General features: G+C 39.3%; 3 protein-coding genes across 4 annotated transcripts; 2 read left to right on the top strand and 1 right to left on the bottom strand.

The window, feature by feature from the left end:
- Positions 1-238: 238 nt before the first annotated feature.
- On the top strand, positions 239-18,733 carry LOC119890191 (transmembrane channel-like protein 6). Of its 2 annotated transcripts, XM_038701324.1 has the most exons (20): positions 239-256; positions 7,411-7,488; positions 9,558-9,673; positions 9,780-9,893; positions 10,018-10,161; positions 10,275-10,383; positions 10,483-10,570; positions 10,651-10,914; positions 11,007-11,146; positions 11,232-11,376; positions 12,878-13,021; positions 13,615-13,772; positions 15,273-15,363; positions 15,613-15,710; positions 15,810-15,905; positions 15,996-16,071; positions 16,169-16,302; positions 17,110-17,286; positions 17,494-17,572; positions 18,168-18,733. In XM_038701324.1, exons 2-20 carry the CDS (start codon positions 7,433-7,435, stop codon positions 18,243-18,245), a joined length of 2,307 nt encoding a protein of 768 aa, XP_038557252.1. In that variant the 5' UTR covers positions 239-256; positions 7,411-7,432; the 3' UTR covers positions 18,246-18,733. The 2 variants fall into 2 exon arrangements, with proteins under 2 accessions (XP_038557252.1, XP_038557261.1); XM_038701333.1 differs by lacking the exon at positions 239-256 and having other exon boundaries at positions 7,282-7,488; positions 11,007-11,140.
- syngr2a (synaptogyrin 2a) lies at positions 924-4,346 on the bottom strand. Its single transcript, XM_038701346.1, has 4 exons — positions 4,147-4,346; positions 2,766-3,003; positions 2,473-2,606; positions 924-2,365 (listed from the first exon to the last, which is right to left on the bottom strand). Exons 1-4 carry the CDS (start codon positions 4,243-4,245, stop codon positions 2,165-2,167), a joined length of 672 nt encoding a protein of 223 aa, XP_038557274.1. The 5' UTR covers positions 4,246-4,346; the 3' UTR covers positions 924-2,164.
- Positions 18,511-24,379, top strand: LOC119917836 (heterogeneous nuclear ribonucleoproteins A2/B1). Its single transcript, XM_038738257.1, has 4 exons — positions 18,511-18,531; positions 21,310-21,405; positions 21,533-21,676; positions 23,721-24,379. Exons 1-4 carry the CDS (start codon positions 18,511-18,513, stop codon positions 23,766-23,768), a joined length of 309 nt encoding a protein of 102 aa, XP_038594185.1. The 3' UTR covers positions 23,769-24,379.
- Positions 24,380-24,786: the final 407 nt, after the last annotated feature.

The following is a 24,786-nucleotide window of genomic DNA, read 5'->3' as shown; positions in this document are numbered from 1 at the left end:
CCAGATAAGTTTGTTTGATAGAGGTTAACATTATCCCACATCTTTATGCCTGATCCTTTTTTTTTGATAACATAAAACGTAGAAAAGTATTGTGTTACCACTGAAGGAAATTGCTCCCCCAGTGTTTAAGTTATTCCTTCTCTCCTTTGTTATTTGAAGGCTTTTGGGCCTTTTTTCTTTCATATTTCGAAACCTTTCTGTTATGCAGAGTGTGACATGTGGCCTACCAAATGTGGAAGGGATACTAGATTGTTAGGTAAGTTTTGATTTGTGTTTTTTCTGTACTCTTATGTGGCAATTTACAATGTCAGTTTTATAGAGTTTGTCATCATCCCTCTCTTCTGATTTGTATTGTTACTTTGTCCTTTTGTTGTTTGAAAGAACTTTGTGAGGGGAGAATCTAAGAAATGAATGCCATACACACATTTTGCTGAATGGTGAAATTGATCCTCCAGTTTTTTAATGTGGTAAATATGAAAAGTGGTTTTCCAAAGCTCCCTAAATCTATTGCTAAAACATAACAAAGAACATCTCATTCAAGATTAAGGTGAATATTATTGCCTTTTTAATACTTTCTAGTATTCTCCATTATGCTAAAGTCCTTTTGTTCCAGTCTCACACCAACTGTATGAACTCTCAGTAACTCAGATGCAATACATGTTGGTTAAAGTCTAGATACATAATGTGAAAATATGCACCTTTGACATCTTTGTTTTGTTTTTCTGTAAGGTATGCGTAGATCTTATTGTCTTTACACCATTACAGTGCCACCTCCACACTTCACAAGTCCCTCAACATTCACACACACACACACACACACACACACACAATCGCTACTCAAATATTTACAAAGGGAGCACAGCCCTGCGCAGAGTCCGGCTCTTTCTTTAGAAGAGGATACAAATTATAGCCTGACCCAGAGGTTCAAAACAAGAACAGTTTTTTTATTTGGCAAACCCAGTGTGATACAGAATACTGTATAAGGCACTTGAACGGGGAATTACTGTAAAGCCATTGAGTAAAACAGTGAAACTGCAGCTCATGTAAAAAGGTACAACTACAGTGTGAGAAAAGCAATGAGAAGCAAGAGGCAAAACCAGAAAACAATTACGGTTTGATTGTCATATACCTGGACTGGAAGGATTAAGTAAGATAATAAATATATCAATCTACCCCCATATCTCCGAATTCCTAAAATCAAATTATGGCTGAAACATTTGCTGAGTTGGATATTTAAAAAAAACTGAACTCATGAAAAGGCATATTACACACTCCTAGAGGTAGCAGATACAATGAATGGTTTGGCTACCTTAAAAGAAAACAAAAAATACCTTTAAATACTAAACCAAACTGTGGCAGAATTGGATTTAAAACATTAAAATGAACAAATCAGATGTTGGCAATGAACTGCCCCCCAAAATTAACAGTTTTTCAGTGCATAAAAGACATTTTTCAGTGGTTGATTATTAAAAAAAATAATAATGGCATTACAGTAGTTAAGAGGGAACATTTTCAATACTCCCACTGATTAAATGAAATAGGTTTGTTTTGTGGTGGAAAAACAATATGTACTGAACTGTATTGCTACATTACAGTTATTGTACTGCTGTAAATTAAAATGAGTGTAATGAAAATACATTTATATGTACTAAATAGTAACATATTCATAAAACAATCATCAGTCCAAACAATGCAAAACAGATTTCCCAGTAACAAAGTTAAATTCTATCCTGTTTGTTGCTTAGTGCTTTGATATTAAAAGCTCTTCAAATTGCACAAAAAAAAAAAAAAAAAAAAAAAAAACACGAAACCAAAAGGGGGCACTGAAATAACCACAGCTGGTTTGGCACAAAGACAACAATGGCGCGGCCATCTTCTCTCTTACCAAGACAACCTCCTAACAAAAAAAACACAACATTATTTTAACCTGCTGTGTTTGGCACTTCAAACAACACAGCAAACAGAGATCCAAACAACTTTAACAATGAAATTAACTAAAAACATACCAGTGCACCCCGCCCCCCCCCAACAAAATGCAAATACGTTCTGCAGGAAGAAAATGGGAGTGCAGAAAACAGTCCAAGTTATAAATGAAACCATTGGCACACATCTTTATTTAAAAAGAAAACTCCCCTTGGATTCCCACGTTTTGAATCACAGTCCTTCAATAAGACGGAGGCTGGTACTCTCCCGGTTGGTCCTGGTTGTGGGAGAAAGGCGACTGCTGGTAGCCTGTGGGGCCGCTGCTGGCGTACGGAGCAGGCGGGTATGGAGTGGTTTGGTCGTTGGCTGGGTCTCTGTAGTCCTGGTCAAACTCAGTGACGCCTTGGCGATACCTTCCATACGCAAAGTAGAGGAGGAGAGCCTGTTGAGAGAAGTCGGAATCAGTACGTTTTACACGACTCTCTGGTAAAAGTTATGTGTCATCATGCGATTTTGTTTGAGAAATGCAGGGGGTGAAGAGAGGCTCACCCAGGTCACGATCGAGAAGAAGGAGAAGGAAATGACAGCGCGGGCGGCATCACTGAACACAACATCAGACGTCGTTTTGGACCACTGGTTGGCCAGGACGCAAAAGCAGATGAACCACAGAAACGTCCAAGCCGCTGTCCCACGTTGAGCATGTCATATTCAAAGCACAGAAATAAAGAGTCAGTATTAAGATAAAAAATGATCACAGCATTAACCTCAACTAGGCTGCACTTCTTGTTTTTGGGGCACAGTTCCTTTATTCTAGTATGAGCGGTCTACAGTGAAACTCTCACCTGAGAAGATGAAATCTCCTAGAACAATGAATTTTCTCTCTTTGGCGTTGCTGATCTGTGGGAAGTAGGCGTCCAGCATGAGGAAGACAACACAGGCCAAGAAGGCCAGGATGCCGATTCCGACTGCGTAGTTGCAGGCGCTGTCATTTTCGTTGAACATGCACTTGGCCTCAGACTCGGATTTTGAGTTAATGTAGCCTTCTGCTGTGATGGTTGCAAAGACCACGATGGAGAATAACTGCAAAGAAGAGACGCAGAGTTAATGCCATAAGGGAGGGACTGAAAGATGCATGTTGGGGCCCCATGTGATTCTTATCACATGATTCACATTGCAAGAAAGCTTTGAACATGTTAATTCCTAGAAAAATATCAGTCACACCAGCTCAGACAAGTGGAGCTGAGCAGATGGTGTTTCATTTCCTGATCTATTTGAACACTGTAAATATGGCATTAAGAAAAGTTACTCTTGTTTCTGATCCACTATTCACACAAGAGTGGAGTTAAAACAAGAGAAGATTAATAAGCAGCAACAATTTAGATTAATGAGCTAACTCTACATTCGTAGTTTATCAATCCTGGCATCCCTGCACCCATAACAAACTCTTAATTATTTTTCTCTGATCTTCAGAGATGACAAAGCCTTAGCAGTCAGGGCTCACATAACTTGAAAGGACTTTATTTGAAGAGATGTTCTTTTCAAAACACACCCTTTTAAAATAACCTTTAAGTGTCTTGTTGATCATTTGTATTGTTTTATCATTTTGTTTTACTGTTTTATATCTTATTGTAAAGCACTTTGTAAATGTATTTTAGAAGAGTGTGGTATGAATAAAGTGTATTACTACTATATTTCTCTTAATCTAACTGGCCTCCATAACGTTGCGCATTTGAAAACAATTCTGCAAACCAAGTGGAGCTCAACAGATGACGCTGAAGTTTAAATTCCCGATCTTTTCTCACACTGTAAGCACTCAGCAAACAGACAGCGACGTCTTCCGTGATTTTTAACTCTTCGGTGTCCGGGTCCACTTTTACAACCAGAGTAAGTTAAGACAAGAAAGAAACGCCAAACACGCCGTCCATCATCAGGTGGAGAACTGGCAGTTAGTGTGGTGACACAGCACTGCACACGCTAGCTAACATTAGCTAATACCTACAAGTGCTAAGGAAAATACTTTTTAAATTTTCACTTTTTGTAACGTTTATATAACATTTAAACATAACAGCCTGTTCATGCCCGGTGTCGGCAGTTCAGAAAGCTGACAAGCTGCATAACTGACTGATTTGTGTCGATCCTGGCAGCTCACATCTGTTAACACAAACTCGGTGATGTGACAGCAGGCTAACTTTGATGCTAACGTTTCCGTGTTAAGTCACTCACCCAGCTCAGGCAGCGCAAAATGGTCTGAGGCTGTTTTACAAAATTCTCTAAATCAAAAGCACCGCCAGCCAACGAGGCCCCGTACGCACTGCTCTGCATTTTTTTCGCCCCCCAAAAATGCCTGTCCAACACTGAAACGACGAGCTGGAAAAGTCTTCTTGTCAAAGTTGGGGGAGTTTCGTTTTGTCAAATAACTTCCGGAAAACTTTTCAAAGACCGCCCCTTCTGTGGTGCGTTCCCGCGCTCCTCGTAAACTGCCAACCCGAATTATGTAAAAAATGTACCGTTCTAAAGTCTATGGTCCAGAGCAGATGTTGGGTGCCGTGGTGATATTTGCTGTCTTTATAACCGTAAATACCACGCGCATAAAATAAAAAATACATATTTTGAATAGCCTCAGTTATTTTTTCAACTGTAGGACACTGTCGTGACTTCAAGTCACCTGGGGAATGTGAACAAGGCATGAGGCTACTGGGCTATTTTACAAGGTGCAACTGTTCATAATGTTTCATAATAAATCATACTGAGTTGATTTATCTTTATTGTCATTACAACAAAGGTTGTTAGGAATTTGCCTTGCCATGACAGCAACATTCAACGCAACAGCATACTAATAAAGCCACCACATACATAAAAACATCTCAAAAGATTAATCATTAATACGGATAAATTTACAATTAAAATGGGTGGTATATTAATTGTATTCTGAATACCCTCAGTAATACCTCTTAATAATAATAACAATCAGAATGAATCATATGTATTGTTCCCATAAAAGCATCTTTTTGAGCGTATGTAGGCTATACTCTTTGTTTAATTTCTTTGGATTTTGGATCTTTATGTTGCATTCATGTGTCTTGTGTTTTTCCAGTGCTTGTGCTTCACTACCACCTAACCTAACTGCTAGAATGTCTGCACTGAAATTGAAACTGGGGGTGCTTCTCAAGTCTCTGGCCCAATCCCAATGTCCGCCGTAAGCCCTAAACCCTAAACCCTAAGCCCTAAGCCCTGAACCCTCACAGACTTTACTGACAGCACTTGGAAAGTGATTGAGGCTGCAAGAGCTCAAAATGCTGTAAACAGGAACGGGACAGCCCTTTGCCACTTTATCAAGTTACCTTGACAACGCTGAAAGATGTTGCACACTTTTTATTTTATGTTTTTGCCTGAAGTCCTGCAGGCTCTTGCCCTATAGAGTGGAGGAGAGGTAGCCTATATGTCAATATATATTTGTAATTAATCAATACACTATTGTTGGTCAAATAGCATCATTAAGCAAAAACTAAAATAAGTAGCTGAATAAACTAAGTGTGTAATAAGGTCATTGCATTCCTCTGACTTCGTGTGTTCTATTCAGTTCCATGCAGCATCTTAAGTTAAGAAAACTTTGGTGTGGATGCTTGTTTGTTTCCTCGCTCCTCGATCCTTGCTTGAACCGGAAGTTGTTCCGCTCTGCCATCTTGCAGGCCACCCCAAAGCTCTTATTTGCGCTCCAAGGAGCGTCCAGATAACATAAAACTCAAGTGTATTGCTGCAAAGTCTTCTATTTGAGTTGTGTTATGATTCACTGTCTTGTTTAAATCTAGGTGTTCATTGTAGGTCTGAACAACAAAAGCCCCCCACACAACTTTATTTATTTATTAGAAAGATCTTTCCTTATTTTATTTCTCCCATCAATCTTTATTATGGAGACAATTAAAGTCAGGGAGAGTCGGAGAGTCTGTCACGTTTTACATAATTTATCGTCATTTCTATTCAGTCACATGTGAGGCTGGTCATTCCTGTGTTTAGTCCAAATAGACGACAATAAAACATAATAAACAAGTTAGGAGTCAGACAAGTCAGTAAACTGCACCAAAGTAATGAAGCCAGCAAAGCATCTCATGAAAGCAGCCGGCAGCTACGCCAGTAAAATCAGCTGATGCGCTAAAAAAATCGTTGGATTGATATGATGGAATTCAGCGATCAATCGGTGACGAGTGATGTGATTTGCAAATAAAATGTAGCCTATGCAGTAGTGTTAAAGGATATCAGAAGAAGAAATAAACGGGAAGCCTAAGCCTCAACTTTGATACCAAGTTACAATTTCCCTGAAACATTTAGCCTAATGAATCCACCAAGACACCGTGATCATATTCTGGGTAATTCAATAACGAATTTACAATCAGAATCAATAAATATAAATGCAGATAATATCAGCATTGTGCCAGTAGAAATTATCCTGTGCCTCAGGACATACAGTAAATACTTTTTCATGTGCAGATGTTTGTTAAACAGGTAACAGAGAATCATGCTGCTCTGCACTGATAACTGTGACACTTTATTAGTTCCAACACAGTGCACCTGTGTGCAGACACAAACTCCATCAAAAGTCTCTACAGTCCCCCCCCAAAAACTTTATTCAACATTAGGACATACAACAGGATAACAACATCTCCTGTACATCAGTAAAGTCTATGGACAGGGAGGTCAAGGGTTATCAAAAGGAAAGTATAATTTTAACAAAAGCCAAAGAAAAATTTATATAAATATCTTGTAAAGCTTACAGAGGTCATATGATTTAACAGCTTTTTTGTTTGTACACTCAGATATTGAAAGAACATAGTGCTTAATGTTAGCAGCAAGCTTTAGTGGGGTAAAACCTGTGAAGCATTTTGAACGAGATCTCTTTGTTAGTTAATAAAAACTTGTGTGGCAAAAGCCAAACTTTTTCCCAACAAATCTCTCCAAGAAATGAGGACCAATATAATACAGCAGTGGTACAAATGTTGTATGTCGTTATATGTTGTATGTATATGATGAACTTCTCAATAAGGCCAAGTAAAAAAGAGAACCTGGGTCGACTACTTGAACGTTGTGTGGCAGTTCTTCACTGTGACCACTGGAGAGCAGCAAACACTACTTAACGTTGGACTCCAGCTTCAAACAACAACAAATAATTTTATATTAAACATATTTATAAACTTAGGGGGTGGGCGTGTATTATTATTAGATTTATTTATTTAACAAGTCCCTAACATGTAGCCTACCTGTGATGCTTAACCAGTTGTGCTTTCTCAGATGTTGACAGGTAACTTTGTATTAATTGCAAAAAAGGAACAGCTGTGCTGAGAGAGCAAGAGAGAGATGGAGGCAGGCACGATTTGGGGGAAGTGTCTATGATGTGTTTTGACAATCAGACTATTCAAGAATAGACTGCTACCATGTTAGAGAGAGATGCAGATGCACTGCTCTGCTACTTTTCATATGATGTACTGTTTGCAGTAAACGGAGCTAATCAAGAACTATGGCCTACAGTGTGAGCTTGAGTGTCAACATTTGCCAAATGGATTCTGACTATCAGTAAGTCCCATTTTGAACTTTCTACTCAAGACTCAATTTGATAGTTATTTGCTTTTTTGTTTAGTTGTACCTTTCACTCTTCCTGCTAGGGTGGGCTAATTCACTTAGTTTTAATGTAGAAGCACAAACTATAATACAGCTGCTGTCATGAATCAACATTGGAGGACTAAGCTTCTTTCATCAAATTGTTGTGTGTTACTTCTAATAAACTATATTTGAGTTGTATTTTTGATTCTTCTTGATGTCCGTTTGGATACTCATTAGTCCATGCCCCTACCCAGTGGAGAAAACTGCTAGATTGAAGCATACAGGTGCTGGTCATATAATTAGAATATCATCAAAAAGTTGATTTATTTCAGTAATTCCATTCAAAAAGTGAAACTTGGATATTACATGCGTTCATTACACAGACTGATATTAAAACTGACAACTAATGAAAATCCCAAATTTAGTATCTCTGAAAATTAGATTACTTAAGACCAATACAAAAAAGGATTTTTAACTGAAGAGTATGAACATGAAAAGTATGAGCATGTACAGCACTCAATACTTAGTTGGGGCTCCTTTTGCCTGCATTACAGTGGCATGGAGTCGATCAGTCTGTGGCACTGCTCAGGTGTTATGAGAGCCCAGGTTGCTCTGATAGTGGCCTTCAGCTCTTCTGCATTGTTGGGTCTGGCGTATCGCATCTTCCTCCTCACAATACCCCATAGATTTTCTATAGGGTTAAGGTCAGGCGAGTTTGCTGGCCAATTAAGAACAGGGATACCACGGTCCTTAAACCAGGTACTGGTAGCTTTGGCACTGTGTGCAGGTGCCAAGTCCTTTTGGAAAATGAAATCTGCATCTCCATAAAGTTGGTCAGCAGCAGGAAGCATGAAGTGCTCTAAAACTTCCTGGTAGACGGCTGCATTGACCTTGGACCTCAGAAAACACAGTGGACCAACACCAGCAGATGACATGGCACCCAAAACCATCACTGACTGTGGAAACTTTACACTGGACTTCAAGCAACGTGGATTCTGTGCCTCTCCTCTCTTCCTCCAGACTCTGGGACCTTGATTTCCAAAGGAAGTGTAAAATTTACTTTCATCAGACTTTGGACCACTCAGCAGCAGTCCAGTCCTTTTTGTCTTTAGGCGAGACGCTTCCGACGCTGTGTCTTGTTGAAGAGTGGCTTGATACAAGGAGTGCGACAGCTGAAACCCATGTCTTGCATACGTCTGTGCGTGGTGTTTCTTGAAGCACTGACTCCAGCTGCAGTCCACTATTTGTGAATCTCCCCCACATTTTTGAATGGGTTTTGTTTCACAATCCCCTCCAGGGTGCGGTTATCCCTATTGCTTGTACACTTTTTTTTTTCTACCACATCTCTTCCTTCCCTTCGCCTCTCTATTAATGTGCTTGAACACAGAGCTCTGTGAACCAGCCTCTTTAGCAATGACCTTTTGTGTCTTGCCCTCCTTGTGCAAGGTGTCAATGGTCGTCTTTTGGACAGCTGTCAAGTCAGCAGTCTTCCCCATGATTGTGTAGCCTACAGAACTAGACTGAGAGACCATTTAAAGGCCTTTGCAGGTGTTTTGAGTTAATTAGCTGATTACAGTGTGGCACCAGGTGTCTTCGATATTGAACCTTTTCACAATATTCAAATTCAGATATTGATTTTGGGGTTTTCATTAGTTGTCAGTTATAATCATCAAAATTAAAAGGAATGAACACTTGAAATATATCAGTCTGCGTGGAATTAATGTATACATTATACAAGTTTCACTTTTTGAATGGAATTACTGAAATAAAACAACTTTTTGATGATATTCTAATTATATGACCAGCACCTGTACTTGCATGTAGGCTACTTAGTGTTACTTTTTCTAGGCCTCTTGCTCCTTAGTATTTGGCACTGGAACACATTCAAGCTTTCAAGAATCTGAGTTCAGACAGAAAAAGTGAAAATTTAAAATTCCCCACATGGTAAATTCACCATGGAAAAGTGAGATATTTGCTCGGTCTTGACTCAAAGCCTGTGGGACTCTGGGTCATTATTTCCTCTGATGGTTACTTTCCTTCAGGAACCTAGGAGAAGACGATTCAGCTAAGGACTCGTTCCAGCTCGCTGGAGAGCCAGCAGCCAGCACCCAGATGTGTCGTGAAAGCCTACAGATGGACGTTTTATGGGACTGCGCAGGTGAAAATACAGAATGTCTACCAAAACTCTTTTCAACTCGAGTTCTAATTGTACTTTGTATAGATTGAATGAAAAACATATAAAAGTAACATATGTTGCCGAATAGACGAACACATGAGAGACGAGACACATGACAAGGAGCAGACGTACTCTCTGCAGAGGCACCGCTGGTCAGCTGCTACCCTAAAGGTCCTCTCCACGATGCCCAGTCGTGCTGCTGGTGAGATAAATCTTTCCTCTGCCGTCTTAATTGCTTGTTGACAGTGGTCATTTACAGATGTGTGTGTGTGTGTGTGTGTGTGCTGTTTTTTTTTTTTTTTTTGAAATGCACCTTGTTCACACAGGGACAAACGGTGCTGCAGTAGTTTCCCAATGTGCCGGACACTCATCTCAGCTACACCAGGCGACCTCCCATGATTCTTCTCCCCCCTCCAGACCAATCCAGGATGACTCTATCCAGGCAGACATGGAGGAAATTATTACTGAAGGTGGACGGAAAATGCTAAGTCACTAATGTCTCCATTAGACAACTCCTGTTGTGAGTCAGCAACATCCACAGGTGCAGCAGATCATTTGGTCGTTTCTAACTTTTGGTTTGCAGAAAACAAGAGGAAGCAGTTGGTGTCCAACCTCCGAGGCCTCTCAGCGAGCGAGGGCATGCGCAAGCTGCGAGCCATGCCGCTCAGCCTGCCAGCTAAGATGGAAATCAGGTACACGTGGGACTGTAAATGTTGAGTGGCCTGCAAAATAAAGCCATCAGCACTGTGGTGACACGTTTTTAACGGCTCCTTCACTCGTCTTTTATTTAGACGACTCGCTTTCAGTGACGCAGCTGAGAGATCACTCATCAGCAGAAATATTCCGTGCTACAGTCATCTACACGTGTACATTTCAAGGGTGAGTACAAACTGTAAGGTAACAAAACATTTTTGCCTGTGTGTATCGGTCATACACTTTACCTCTTTCTCTCCCCTCAGACTTGGCGTCACTGCCTGTTCAGCTGCCTCCCCATCATCAGTACCCTCAAGCTGTGGCATTCACCCATGAAGAGACTGAGCGGGCGTTTCGGAACCGGAGTGCTCTCCTACTTCCTGTTTCTCCGGACCCTCCTGCTCTTCAACCTTCTCCTCTTCGTCATCAATGGCCTATTCCTTGTCTTCCCTCAAGCTGTCCACCCTCCTCCTCTTCCTTCCGACTCTCACTTCGACACTTTCACTGGGCTTGAGCTTCTCACAGGAATGGTAAGATGGCCCTTCATTACCATCAGAGCAGTATATATGTGACTATCTCTGTGGCATGACCAGATCTCTGCTTCATCTGTCATCTCTTGCAGGGTCCCCTCTCTAAGAGTGTGATGTTTTACGGCTACTACACCAACAACGTCATCAAAACTCACACCTACAGCATACCTGCAGCCTATTTCTTTACCATTGTCATCGCCTTCTTCATTATCTGCATCATCCTGGTGTACCGGTTGGACAATAACAATTACTTGTGCGTTACTTGCATTTTAGTCCATCTGCGGTGTGTATTTAACGGCTCTATTGTTGTCCTGCAGCATGTCCAGGTCCCTGGGGAAAAGTTTTCGTGTCCTCAAATCCAATGGGAATCTGGCGGTGAAAGTTTTCTGCTCCTGGGACTTTAAAGTCAGCAAGAAGACGTCTGTCATACTTCAGTCTGAGAAAATCAGCACTCAGCTCAAAGTAACGCAATCGTTCTAATATTCAATTAGACTCACTGAAGTGTGTAAATCTTTTTTTATTTTTATTTTTTTAAATGTGCATTACTACAAACCGATTTCAGAAGCCAAGAGGATGATTTCCTTTTCAAATGGAAGCATCCGTGTGAAGCATTTAAAACATGAATAAACTGGCTACACGTTCTCCCTTTAAACACATTTTAAACTTTGATCCTCAGTAAAAGATATACACTCACTGGCCACTTCATTAGGTATACCTTGCTAGTACTTGCCTTCAGAACTGCCTTAATTCTTCAAGGTGAACAAGGTGTTGGAAACATTCCTCAAAGACTTTGGTCCATATTGACAAGACAGTATCATACATTTGCTGCAGATTTGTGGGCTACGCATCCATGATGCGAATCTCCCGTTCCACCACATCCCAAAGGTGCTCTATTGGATTGAGATCTGGTGACTGTGGAGGCCACTGGAGTACAGTGAACTCAGTCATATTCAAGAAACCAGTTTGAGAAGATTTGAGCTTTGTGACATGGTGCATATTATCCTTCTGGAAGTAGCCATCAGAAGATGGGTACACTGTGGTCATAAAGGGATGGACATGGTCAGCAATAATACTCGGTTAGGCTGTGGCGTTTAAACAATGCTCAGTTGGTGCTAAGGGGCCCAAAGTGTGCCATGAAAATATCCCCCACACCATTACACACCACCACCAGCCTGAACCGCTGATACAAGGCAGGATGGATCCATACCTTCACATTGTTTTATGCCAAATTCTGACCATCTGAATGTCGCAGCTGAAATCGAGACTCATTAGATCATCTGTTGTCCATTTTTTGGTGAAACATGAATGGTAGCCTCAGTTTCCTGTTCTTAGTTGACAGGAGTGGCACCCGTTGTGTGGTCTTCTGCTGCTGTAGCCCATCTGCTTCAAGGTTCGACGTGTTGTGTGTTCAGAGATGGTATCCTGCATACCTTGGTTGTAACAAGTTGCCTTTCTGTCTCAAACCAGTTCGCCCATTCTCCTCTGACCTCCAACACCAACAAGATATTTTCCATCCACACAACTGCCGCTCACTGGATATTTCCTCTTATTCGGACCATTCTCTGTAAACCCTAGAGATGGGGGTGTGTGTGTGTGTGTGTGTGTGTGTGTGTGTGTGTGAGAATCCCAGTAGATCAGCAGTTTCTGAAATACTCAGACCAATAAAGTGGCTGCTGAGTGTATGTCCTTTTGTCACACTGAGTTTTTGCATGGCTGGTTTAAACAAAGGAAGCTTTTAATAGTTCCTTTTCACACCCCATGCAACTGTTTAAAGCAGTCTCATGTGTATGTTACACATGAGACTAAGACGATTCTGTGATTCTGAATATAATCAATGGCAGCTTTCACACTTACACAGAGCTGAGACATGTCTGGGACATTAGTGCTGATCACAGTTTCAACACATTGTGAGGATGATTTAAATGTAGCTGGCTCGACCTGACAAACGCTGCTTTTCCAACAGGAGCTGCTGTCTGATATGATCGGTGGAGATGGTGTAAAGAGCTGCATGCAGCGACTCTGCCTCCTCACAGTGCATCTGATAACGTGGGCAACATGTCTGACCAGCATCTCCCTAGGCACCATGGCAGTCCACTTCCTGTCAGAGGTTCGAGGAAGCAGCAACTGCTGTGCAGCCAGACATGACAAATTTCATGCACATTTGAGCAGCTGTAGGATGCAATTAGCATTTTCTCAACACTGCAACAAAAATAACTCACTGACAAATAAGCACCTTCCTACCGCAGTTATTTACTTCTCCTTTTTCTTTCCTGTTAGATGTTTTACACTCTTTACATAAAGTCTTCTGTTCTCACACAAAACTACTATAACCAAAACCTGATCCTAATTGAGATATTGAAGGAAGAATAGGCTATGTTTTACACAGTGGTTCCCAAACTATTTCTGGCATGACCCCCTGATTTAACATTATCAAAAACAAGAGCGGTTTTCTTTACATGCATTTTCCTCATGATTTCCTGTTGTGCAAATGAGCGATGCAAGTTAGCCTTGTGCCAGAGACCCGAAACACATAAGTGAAAGTCTTCTGCTATATTTAGATTAGATTAGATTTTGAGTCCTTATAGCAGGAAGAGCAAAGGTGGTAGTAATTGCATTTCAACCATTATTGCAATGTAGCGATCAATAAAGTCAAACTGCTGTGAAAAAGGTCTAACAAAAAATTAATTCATTCCTTCACAGGATGCCACTAAAGAGAGTTCTGAAAGAGAAACTCAGCTGCTGCGCTTGTCTGCTGTTGTGTCCGGCATTAACCTGTTGCTCCCCGGCGTCTTCAACGTGTGTGCTTGGGTAGAGAATCATGACTCACCCAGTGTTGAAGTCTATGTCTCCATCTTCAGGTGAGGAGAAGAACTAAAACCACATCACACTGAACATTCATTAAATTAAATATTTCTATTTGAAAGTGACTACGCTTATCTGAGACACTGAGGTTATTATCAGAATGACTAAAGAAACAATACAAAAATGAACAATAATAGTGTTAACAATATGCACAAAGCTAAATGTGAAAAGTGAACTCTTATGTTACTGTAGAGTTGACAGGAAGTAAACAGATGGATATACGTCACACTAATTTTGAAATGTTATGGCCCGGCTCAGAGGCCACAACAAATAGAGGAAACCATACTTAAGGGATTACCAGAAAAGGATGTTTATTAATAAAAGTTATTAAACATAACAAATCATTTTAAAGCTTAACAAATGTGGCTGGCAAAATATAGTGCCAGATTAACAAAATAAACAAAAGCACAACAAAGCAACACGCCTTGGTACTGGGGACCAGGAAAAAAACAAGCAGTCAAGGCCTGCAACAATCAGGAAGGGGCAGGCTTTATACAATCTGGAGACAGTGGCCAGCTGCCTCTGATTTGCCTGATGGCCTCAGTTCCACTCCACCAGGAAGTTCACCCTGCAACAAAACACAGACCGAGACACACACACACACACACAAACAACCTGGCAGAGGCCCTGGGGCTGTCACAGAAGTAGAGAACAATACCACGAAATGAAATTAGCATTTTGATTCTGATTCATGGTTATTACAGAAACTGTTTCCAGGTATTAAGTCACAGCATCAAACATCACTTGTATATAATTACCTTTAAAGAAAAAAAGATGTTTGGAACATGAGGATGAATTTAAGCATTATGATATACTAATTGACAATTTTGACAAACAAGAATTTTCATGTGATTTTGAAGGTATTGCCCTGACAGTAGCCTATAATATTGTGGAAACCAACCTATACTACCCCATTATCTGGTTAATAGTCCATTAATTTCACTATATTACTTTTTTTTTGTCCAAATATTGCTCTGATATAATCATTTTATTTTTAGGTTACCATGTTGTTAGAGAAATTTCTATATTATTACCAAATATTTTTCTCTCATTGCTATCTTTAAATGTGTTTCCCCATTTTTACTTTTTGTTTTTGGCCTCATTACCCTACTGTACATTTCAGTCTAATATTACCCAACATACCTATTGTTAGTACCAAGCTATTACCAGGTTATTACTTTGGGAGTTACATGGAATTAATTACTACTTCATTATCAATTACCTCACTATTACCATGTTATTACCGAGCTGTAAAGTGCTACATTGTGAGAACACTAATGCAGTAGCTTATTGTATTCTCCCTTTCTGTTTGCATCTATCTATCTGCACACTGAAGGTCAAATATCCAAGTGATTCATCATCTAATAAATTCTTGAGTGGAGGGACGCTTTAACTTGGTAAAGCTGTGTGACATTCTTGTGGCAATTCTAGAGACACACACACACACACACACTCTGACGGCTGTCAATAAATAGGAAACATCATTGTTTTCTCAGGAACCTGTTGTTGAAGGTCAGTATTGTTGGAGTGCTGTTACACCGCTGGTTGGGGAAAATTGCTGCGGAACCAGAAAGTCGTCGTTTACAGGTTACAAGAATCCTTACTTACTTCTTATAATCATATTATAAGCTGTATGTATGTATGTATAGTTACTTGGTACTGAACTGTGCAATGTCATTCATTCCTAAAAGATTGCCCTTTGGACACAGTAAGTGTTCACATGTTTGGTTGTGACCTTATTAGCCCTAATGACGCGATCCAACCCTATTGGGGATATAAAACTACCATAAATCCACTTTTAGTAGATTCTTTACATTTTGTTTCTGTTGTCCACAGTGTTGGGAGAGCTTCGTCGGGCAAGAACTGTACTGCTTGCTCCTGATGGACTTTGTCTTCACAGTGCTTTACACTTTTTTGGGAGAATTCCTATGGAGGCAAGTTGGTGCTTTACCCACGAATCATGTAATTTGATTCTGTTGTTTACGGTTTTAAAAAGGCATTCATTCACTGACTGTTGAGCATCATCCCCCCAGGCTCTTTTCCAAGCAAGTGATGAAAAGGAACAGGAAGCCAGTGTTTGACATTGCTCGTAATGTCCTGGAGCTCATATATGGACAAACGCTTACCTGGTATGCACCATTACACAACATCCTTGAAACGCATCACATATTTTGCAAAAAAAAGTGTATTAAACATTAACGGCCTTCGGTTCTTCCCAGGCTTGGGGTGCTGTTTGCTCCACTGCTTCCTGCAGTCCAGATCATTAAACTGTTTGTGCTGTTTTACATGAAGAAGGTTGGTACAGCTACTGCTGTTTAAATGTCAGACAGCACGTCAACTCTGATGCACATGTCAAACGTAACATTCTTCCTCCTTCTTGTTTCTTCCTCAGAGCAGTGTGCTACTCAACTGTCAGGCCTCCAAAAAGCCCTGGAGGGCCAGTCAGATGACAACGCTATTCATCTCTCTTTTGTGTTTCCCCTCATTTCTTGGTGCTGCAGTGTCTGTGTCATACACAATGTGGACGTGAGTGCAACAAAAAATGTGCCCCTCTCAGACACACATAGCTTTCTAAAAACATGTTTTGTTCAGAGCATATTTACCATACTATATACTCTAGCATGTTATATTTGAAATAAAACGGTGACTATGAGGATAAAGAGTCACAGTTTAGTTTTAATTTGAGGGTGTAGATATGCATATAGGTTGAAGGGTGTAGGGGTAGTAGCCCTGTTATAGCCGTCCTGCACTGTTAACTAGGAAACTAAAGGACTGAGGCCACCTAGTGTCTGTGTAGCCCAGGCCTGTATAGCTGAAAGTAGTACAGGCCTAAAGCTCATTAATTAACACATTCAGTCTTGTTTGTTTACTTCTTACAAAAACTGAAGAGATTAAAAAAAAACCTCACAATTTTACAAGGGGTTATGCACCAGACTGTTTCTTGGCCAGTTAATAGGCAACAAGAGCAGAAATAAGGAAGTTACTGGTCCTTGCCAAGAAATAGTCTGGCACTCCAGCAGTCTCTTTTTTTTTTGTTGTTGTTGTTGTATGGATTAAACAAATTTAGATATTTCCCCAACTGTTCCTTTTTTAAAGATTTTTGTCTTCAGTTGAAATGAATGGGTTTGGGGCAGAGGGACACAGACATGGTTAGTTCTCTTTTATGAGGTTTGTTGACACCATGAAAAATGTAGGATAAGCTAAACTCTTGTCATTTTTTCATCTTTAAATCCAATGTGCTTGAGCTTGGAGCCCAAATGCTGAAAATGTGTTAGAAATACTTACAAACTGCACTGTATGTTCCATCCAAATCCATCTGTCTGACCTCTGCAGGATTAAGCCTTCGTCAGGGTGCGGCCCTTTCAGGAATCTCACCACAATGTTCCAGTCAGGGAAGCTGTGGGCCAAGGAGCTGGGGAACCACCACCCAATCCTGTTTTGGCTCAGCTGGGCCTACAACTCTCTGGTGGAGAACCCATTGTTCTTATTCCTTGTCAGTGGAGTCCTTTTGTGAGTGGTGACATGATGACACACAATGTTTTCAGGAACTGTCCAGTTTCCACAAATGTGATTTCATATTTGGTATGTAGTGCATTTTTTGCTTTTGTGGTTGTAAGGCTTTTTCTAACAAAATGCCTAAGTTCTTGATTACTGTACCTGAATACAGTTTATCCTCTTTGAATATTAATCGATCCCTTATGCTTTCTATTTTTTCAGAATGGTGATATATTTTCATACTCATGTTGTTGATGGCCAAAGGAAAATCATCAGTCGGTTAGAAAATCAAATTGAAAATGTACGCATGATCAAGCATTTTTTTTAAACGGACTAAGAGTCTCTAAGCCATGCTAGCGGCTCAGTGAGGCACAGCTAACTAAATGATAAATTCAGCGTGCTAATATGCTACGTTTAGCAGGTGTTCATTTTAGTTTAGCATGCTAACAATTGCTCATAGCACTAAAGTTATTTTACAGCTGAGTCTGATTTGGAGTATCGTGAGTTTTGGTCAAGTATTTGGTCATAAACCCCACTGGACAAATTTAAAATTCTGATGAAGCTAGAGGAAAACAAACCAAGGGATTACCAAAGTGATGAATCTAATTCAGTGGTAATCCTTACAGTGCATGGGTAATCCATATACTGTAGATTCAGACAGTTCAACAGTTAAGTGAAAACTTGGACCTTTTGGTGGCGCTAGAGGAAATATCAGGGGCTCATTAAAGCAAATACTGACCAAAGTCAGTATGAGTCATTCTTGGTGGGCATTATGGATATAATGGTACCAAATTTCAATGCAATCCATCAAATAGTTGCTGAAATACAGTCTTTGCCATCCATATAGCCTCTGGATTATGTTCATTGATCTAACTATCTGTTTTTCTCTCATACAGGAGGGTAAAGACAAAACGTTCCTCATCACCAAATTGCAAGATATTTATGAACAGAGTAGACTGGTTTCCCCTCATTGATAAGGTGGATATTCTCAGTACCGCATATCCTGTTTGTGGTTGTAGCATATCTTATTTGTTTGCTCCCTGTTTTAATTACCTCGCTGGTAATCTAAAAAGGACATTTGTGTTAACAGACTTCCTTATAAAAAGTCCCCCCCCCCGCTTTTTCTTCCCCTCTCCAGCCCGTGGCTGAACAACATTCACACCATACTGTAGAAATGACAAGTAATTATCTCATAAGTGACAAACATCATCGCTTGAATATTATCTCATCTATGTCAACATGTTTGCCAACATCATGGAGGTCACCTACAAGCTACAATGAAAAGAAAAGCAAAACCAGTAACAAAATCTGGTTGATATCATATCTATGAGCTGTCAATATTTAATTATACATGGCACTCTAATTGTATGTCAGGATGTATATTTTTATTTGTGTAAATGTTTATGAAAATTTATTTTGAAGGTGTTTTATCAAAAGACAAAATAAATTTGTTTGAACACTTCTACTGTGTTATTGGAATCAGGAACCCTTTTGTCGCCTTATCTGGAAAGACTGGATTATCTGGAACAGAATCTGATTTATCCAAACACTGCAAGAATCCATGTCATTCATCTGAACACACACAATTAATGATCACCATTATTGTTCCAGTATGTCATACAGATTTTACACTTGATAGGCTGCCTAAAATGCCTTACTCTAAACAGTATCAAAACACATCAGATTTCCTAAGAAAATGTCCAACATGTTATGTAATGAATGGATATGTAACAATAAAAAAAAAAATCTATGTAGTGATACATCAACATACTGTTGGGTAGTGGCAAATAACTATTTAGCTGATGTTACCTTAAAATTATATGTAGAAGTCAAAATGGAGAGGGCAGTAGGGTCCTACTGCATATTATGTTGACCTCTAGTGAATTGCTTTTGTACAGTATGTTTTATCAAAATCATAAACAAGTGCAAAATATTCAAGTCACTTTATTTCAGACATGCAGTCCATATAAGACAAAATAAAGATGGTTTGCGGTTATCACTGGCTAAAAGAAAAACTTTAAACATGGCTTGTAACTACAACTGTTTACTCATATGACTAACTAAAATGTCAAGTCAAGTCAATTTTATTTAAATATCCCAACATCAGAAGTACTCCATACATTTATCTTCGGTCGACTTGAATACTGTAAGGGTGTCTTTTACAGGTCTCCCAAAAAAAGACAGCTGCAGCTGATTAAGACCTCACGAAGACCACAAATGTGGATCACATCACTCCGGTTCTGAAGTCTTTATACTGGATTCATGCCTTGCAAAGACTTAATTTTTTAAAATACTGCTGTTGGTTTATAAAGCACTGACTGGTTTAGGGCCAAAATACTGATCAAAATTCTGATCTTCTACTACGTTATGAACCATCCAGACCTCTCAGGTCATCTAGGACAGGTCTGCTTTCTGTCCCCAGAGTCAAAACTACACACGGAGAGGCAGCGTTCAGTTTTTATGCACCATATATCTGGAAAAAACTCCCACAAAACTGCAGATCTCCTGAAACACTCTTGTCTTTTTGCCTCTGCCTTTTATTAAATTATTGTAATATTTTAGATTTATACCTTACACTGCACTGCACCTTACACTGTTTTACTCTCCTGTTTTATATTGTTTTTATTTTCTATTTTTCAATTGTATTTACATGTTTTTTATATTGCCCTACATCTTGCTTTTATGTTTTATGTAAAGCACTTTGAATTGCGATGTTGTTGAAATGTACTATACAAATAAACCTTGCATTGCCTTACCTAATATTTTGTTGTGACCAGTCACTCAAACTTGTACCTGTAAAATTCACAAGAAAATAAAAGTAGGTGGAGATTTCCTTGTTAACATGTGACATAACAGGATATATGAACCCACTCACTGCCGGTTTCCCTATACTTTGAGTTGATCTACTTAGACAAGCGGGTTGACAAACGCTTCCGTAAGGACCTCTGGTAAGTAACAGTTTTCTTGATTTCATGCCTCATCTGCTAAGAAAACCTGATTGTTTATGATCATATTCATAATTTTACATAAATGTAAATGAAACGTCATTCCTATTTACAGGGTGCATCAGTTAATTGGATCTTTTTGAACCTACACTCTTAAAAAAATAAAACATTGGGTCAACAAAAAAAAAAAAATAGTGTAGTTTAGTATGGTTAATTACCTTTTAGGCCACAATAAAACACATTTCTAAGTAACATGAACTTAATAATTAAGTTGATCTCTGCAAGAGTTAAGTTGTGTGTTAGCGAGTAATCTTTTGTATTTCTTCTCATCTGAATTATAGTCTAATTATGTCTAGCTGTAGTTTATAAACATAGCTATCCTACATGCTAACCGGAGCAGTGGCTAATGGGTAATCCCATATTAAGTTAGCTTGCCAAGACGTTTTCCCTGGCTGCCTGGCCACCTATTACTCCCGCTTTTAAGCCTATTCAATCAGTGACAGGCTACAGCTACTAGCTAACTTTACCTTGGCACACAGACTGTACTATCAACACTGCTCAAATTTCAGAGTAAGGACTTCCAGATTTCGATATTCGGTTTCAGTAGGCTATCACCAACAGAATCCTGAGCGAATGCAAAAGTGTAATTAAGCATAAAATTACTTACCATTCAACACATTACACTTCAAATGAGTTTCAGCTGTGGCCCTGTGGTCACTTGTCTGCCTTGAACATGCCCGCACATGCAAGAGGGGGAAACTGTGGGCCGTTTAAACGTCAAACAAATTGTATTTTACATTAACAGATCTTAAAATTCAATTATTTATGATTAACTGAAAATGTTATACTCTGACAAGTCATGATAGTATATTGAATCAATAGGCATAATTTGTGTGTCATCCAAGCTCAATAAAATAACAATTACAAGTAAAAAGTCTAACCGTATCTCAAAACTTGATTTTTTATTTCACAACTAATATATATATATATATATATATTTTTTTTTAAGTAATGACTAAAGGTCCCCTGAATTAGTTTTTAGAGTGTAAGCTACAATATGCCTTGAAGCTCATGATTTTCTATTATTTAACAGGACCATGGATTGTTTATAAAAGAGCTGAATCCCTGTGTAAATGAAGGATATGTACAATCTTATTTTAGCGCATGGGGCAAAGTCACCGCATGTAAGGTAAAGACTGAAAAAATGCAGTTTTCTTAGTGCCTTTGTTAAAATAATATTATATAAATGATGAAGAGCTAGGAGATACTGTCACTCAACTAAACAAATACCCTTTATCTGTTGAATCGGATCCCAGATTCAGAAGGGCCTCAACTCGGAGGAAGATAAAGCAGTCGCCTACGTGAGGTTTTCTACAGAAGATGAAGCAGACAGAGCAGAATGGGCTGGTCCTCACTTCATTGGAGGCGATGTGGAAGTGAAACGAGTTGTAAGTCCAAAGGTGGGTCTGCAACAGTAGTTCTCTTCTTCTGCTTTTATGCCTGCTCTCCTTACGGACATAAAAACTAGTGGTTGACCGATATTGGTCTCTCAGTGGCTGATGCCAATATCAATATTCAATCAAAATTTATTTATAGAGCACTTTAACAGCAATCACGAAGTTGCACAAAGTGCTGTACAGAGATTTTTTAAAAAAAAGCAAACATCAATTTACAGGTTATCACATACATATAATGTATACCATTAAAACACTAACAAATGAGTTCCTCCAAGTGTCATTCTCAAAGGTCAAAAGCCAGATGGAAGAGATGGGTTTTAAGACAAGTTTTAAAATCAGACAGTGAGAAAGCCTGTCTAATGGTAAGAGGAAGGGCATTCCACAATTTCGGAGCTGCCACCGCAAAAGCACAGTCGCCTTTAAGTTTGCGTTTTAGGCACTCTCAGGAGAAGTTTGTCAGCTGACCTGAGCGAATGGGTGGGTGTATAAGGATGAAGCAGCTCAGATAAATAAGGGGGGGCAAGGCCATTCAAGGATTTAAAAGTCAGTAAAAGTAGTTTAAAATCGATCCTAAATTGAATGGGTAGCCAATGGAGTGAGCGTAGAACTGGGAAGATGTGTTCATATTTACATGTTCCCGTTAGAAGATGTGCTGCAGTGTTTTGCACCATCTGGAGATGGCCGAGAGACGATCCATTCATCCCAACGAAAAGTGCATTGCAGTAATTTAGTCTAGTAGGCTTGTATAACGGTCTCAAAATTATGATTAGAAAGGATCGGTTTCAGCTTCGCCAGCTGTCTTAATTGAAAGAAACTAGATTTAACCACTAACCCAACATGTTTATCCAGTTTCATATCGGCATCAATTTTGACTCCTAGGTCAGTGACGGTTGGCGTGACATACTGAGCTAGGGGGCCTAGATCGAGGTGAGGAGGGGAGCAAGTCCAAGGGGTGCCGTTAAAAACCATTACCTCTGTTTTGTTTTCCTTAAAACTTAAGTTGAGAGCCATCCAAGCCTTTATGTCCTCTAGACATGCAAACAATGGTCAGAGTGCCATCCTTACTCAAAAAAGGTACATAGATCTGGCTGTCATCTGCATAACAATGGAAAGAGATGTCATGTTTCCTAAGTATTGAGCCAAGTGGGAGGAGATAAAGGGAAAGAGAAGCGGGCCTAGAATTGAGCCTTGCGGGATGCCACAGGAGAGGTGCGCCGTGGTAGACACAGAGCCAACACAGTTGACACTGAATGTCCTATCTTTCAAGTAGGAGTGAAACCATTTTAGGGCTATGCCTGTAATGCCCACACATCGCTCTAAACGAGAGACCAGAATTTCATGGTCCACAGTGTCAAAGGCAGCTATTAAATCCAGAAGCACAAGGACCACACAGTCACCAGCGTGACGTTAAAAACTTTTAACTATGTTGGGATCCCCGATAGAAGTGGCAGTAAAGTTTTGTGGCCATCGTGGTCAAACTTTATGAAGTCCTTGGCTGAAAGTTGAAGATCCAGTAAAGTTAGACGATCGTATACAAGCAGGGTGTTGGCACTTGGAGTAATCAAGGTTAGGAACAGCACGAGTATACACACACATAACGATGACCGATGGCAAGCCGAAGACACTGGCGCCATCTTGCACGGTCTATGTCATTGTGTCAATAGTGAGAGAACATGGTGGCTGATAGTCGATATATAAAGCTGATAACAAAACAAAGAAAGTCATGTATAATTCTACATGATTCTATTCTATGCAGAGTACAATCTAGTAACATGTTGTTTTAGATGGAATGTTATGTTAATTAATGAAATAGAAAAATACATTGGGTTATTGGCTTTAGATTACAGAACTGGTGTTTAAGGGAGAGTGGGGTACAGTTTAACACAAGTTACGTCATTCAACTGCATTTTTCTCTACAGTACAACAATATATATTTGACGCTAGCCAGTGATGGTTTTAGGTTAGACCTGCTGTCATTTAGGATCATATATGAGTGCAGGTATCGGCCTGTGTCTTCATCAGCTGACTGTAAAAATCTGTCTTTCAGATGGAGGCTTCAGAGGAGGAGATCGCCACAGTCGTGGGTAAACCGTGATTGTGGAGTTAAATAAGTTTGGGCTACAAACTGGAAGATGATCAGTGATTAGATGGTTGAATAAACAAATACTGTGAACTTTAAAATTTAAAGTTTAAAATTGTACATTTTCTGCACATTCATTTAGAGATGCTTAAACCAATGCTAATAAAAACTGATGAAGCTGGGCCACCATGCTGTGAGGATAAAGCATGGATAAAAATATTCTGTTACCTCAAAGGAAGGAAGGAAGACACAAGGATATAATAGATATTCTCCAACTCAAGTGTCTTATTTTCCCCTCTCTGCAAAACTCTACACCTATTTCTTTATCTGTTTATATAGACTTATGTATGGTTTATTTACAGGAACAGTTTGACTTGTATATAGTATGTATGCTGTCCTTTGTTGCTTTTCAAATGTTGCCAATTTATGTACATGTCTATTTGTTCAGCAACTTGTTGTATGTACATGCAGCTATGTTCAGCGTTGTTGTCTTTTTGTTTGTAGTTGTATGTCTATTTCTATTTATCTTCCTGTAAAATGTTCTTGGAGCTGTGTGAGTACATTAAGAGCAACTTAAAACTGGAGTAAAATCCCTTGTATGGCTAATAAAGCTGATTGTAAATATTTTCATGTTTGTCAAGTACTTTTGTGTTAAAATATAGATTAAATGTTCACTCCCTTTGTGCAACCCCTTTTAGTGAATGCAACATGATTTGTAGTTAATAAATTACATGATGCTCAGCAAAACACTGTGAAAATCTAAATGCTTGCCTCACATTAGTTAGCATTTAAAATAAGTTATAACATTTTTATAGGCCTTACAGTGTGTATGTAAACTACCAAATTAGGTAGCCTATTCACAAAAAAAGTAAAAAAAAGTACATGTAATGGTAATGATCTACTTTATATATATACACATACATACACACACACACACACACACACACATATGTATAGGAAAACATTTATACATGTCTGAAGTGATGTAACTCACAAAATCTAAAGTACTATAATCTTCAAATCAAAATAAATA

This window comes from Micropterus salmoides, unplaced genomic scaffold (assembly GCF_014851395.1).
Source record: "Micropterus salmoides isolate LMB-PRFRI ecotype aquatic unplaced genomic scaffold, ASM1485139v1 Ms_hic_scaffold_10, whole genome shotgun sequence".
Taxonomy (NCBI): Eukaryota; Metazoa; Chordata; class Actinopteri; order Centrarchiformes; family Centrarchidae; genus Micropterus; species Micropterus salmoides.
This window is presented reverse-complemented; position numbering and strand designations above follow the sequence as displayed.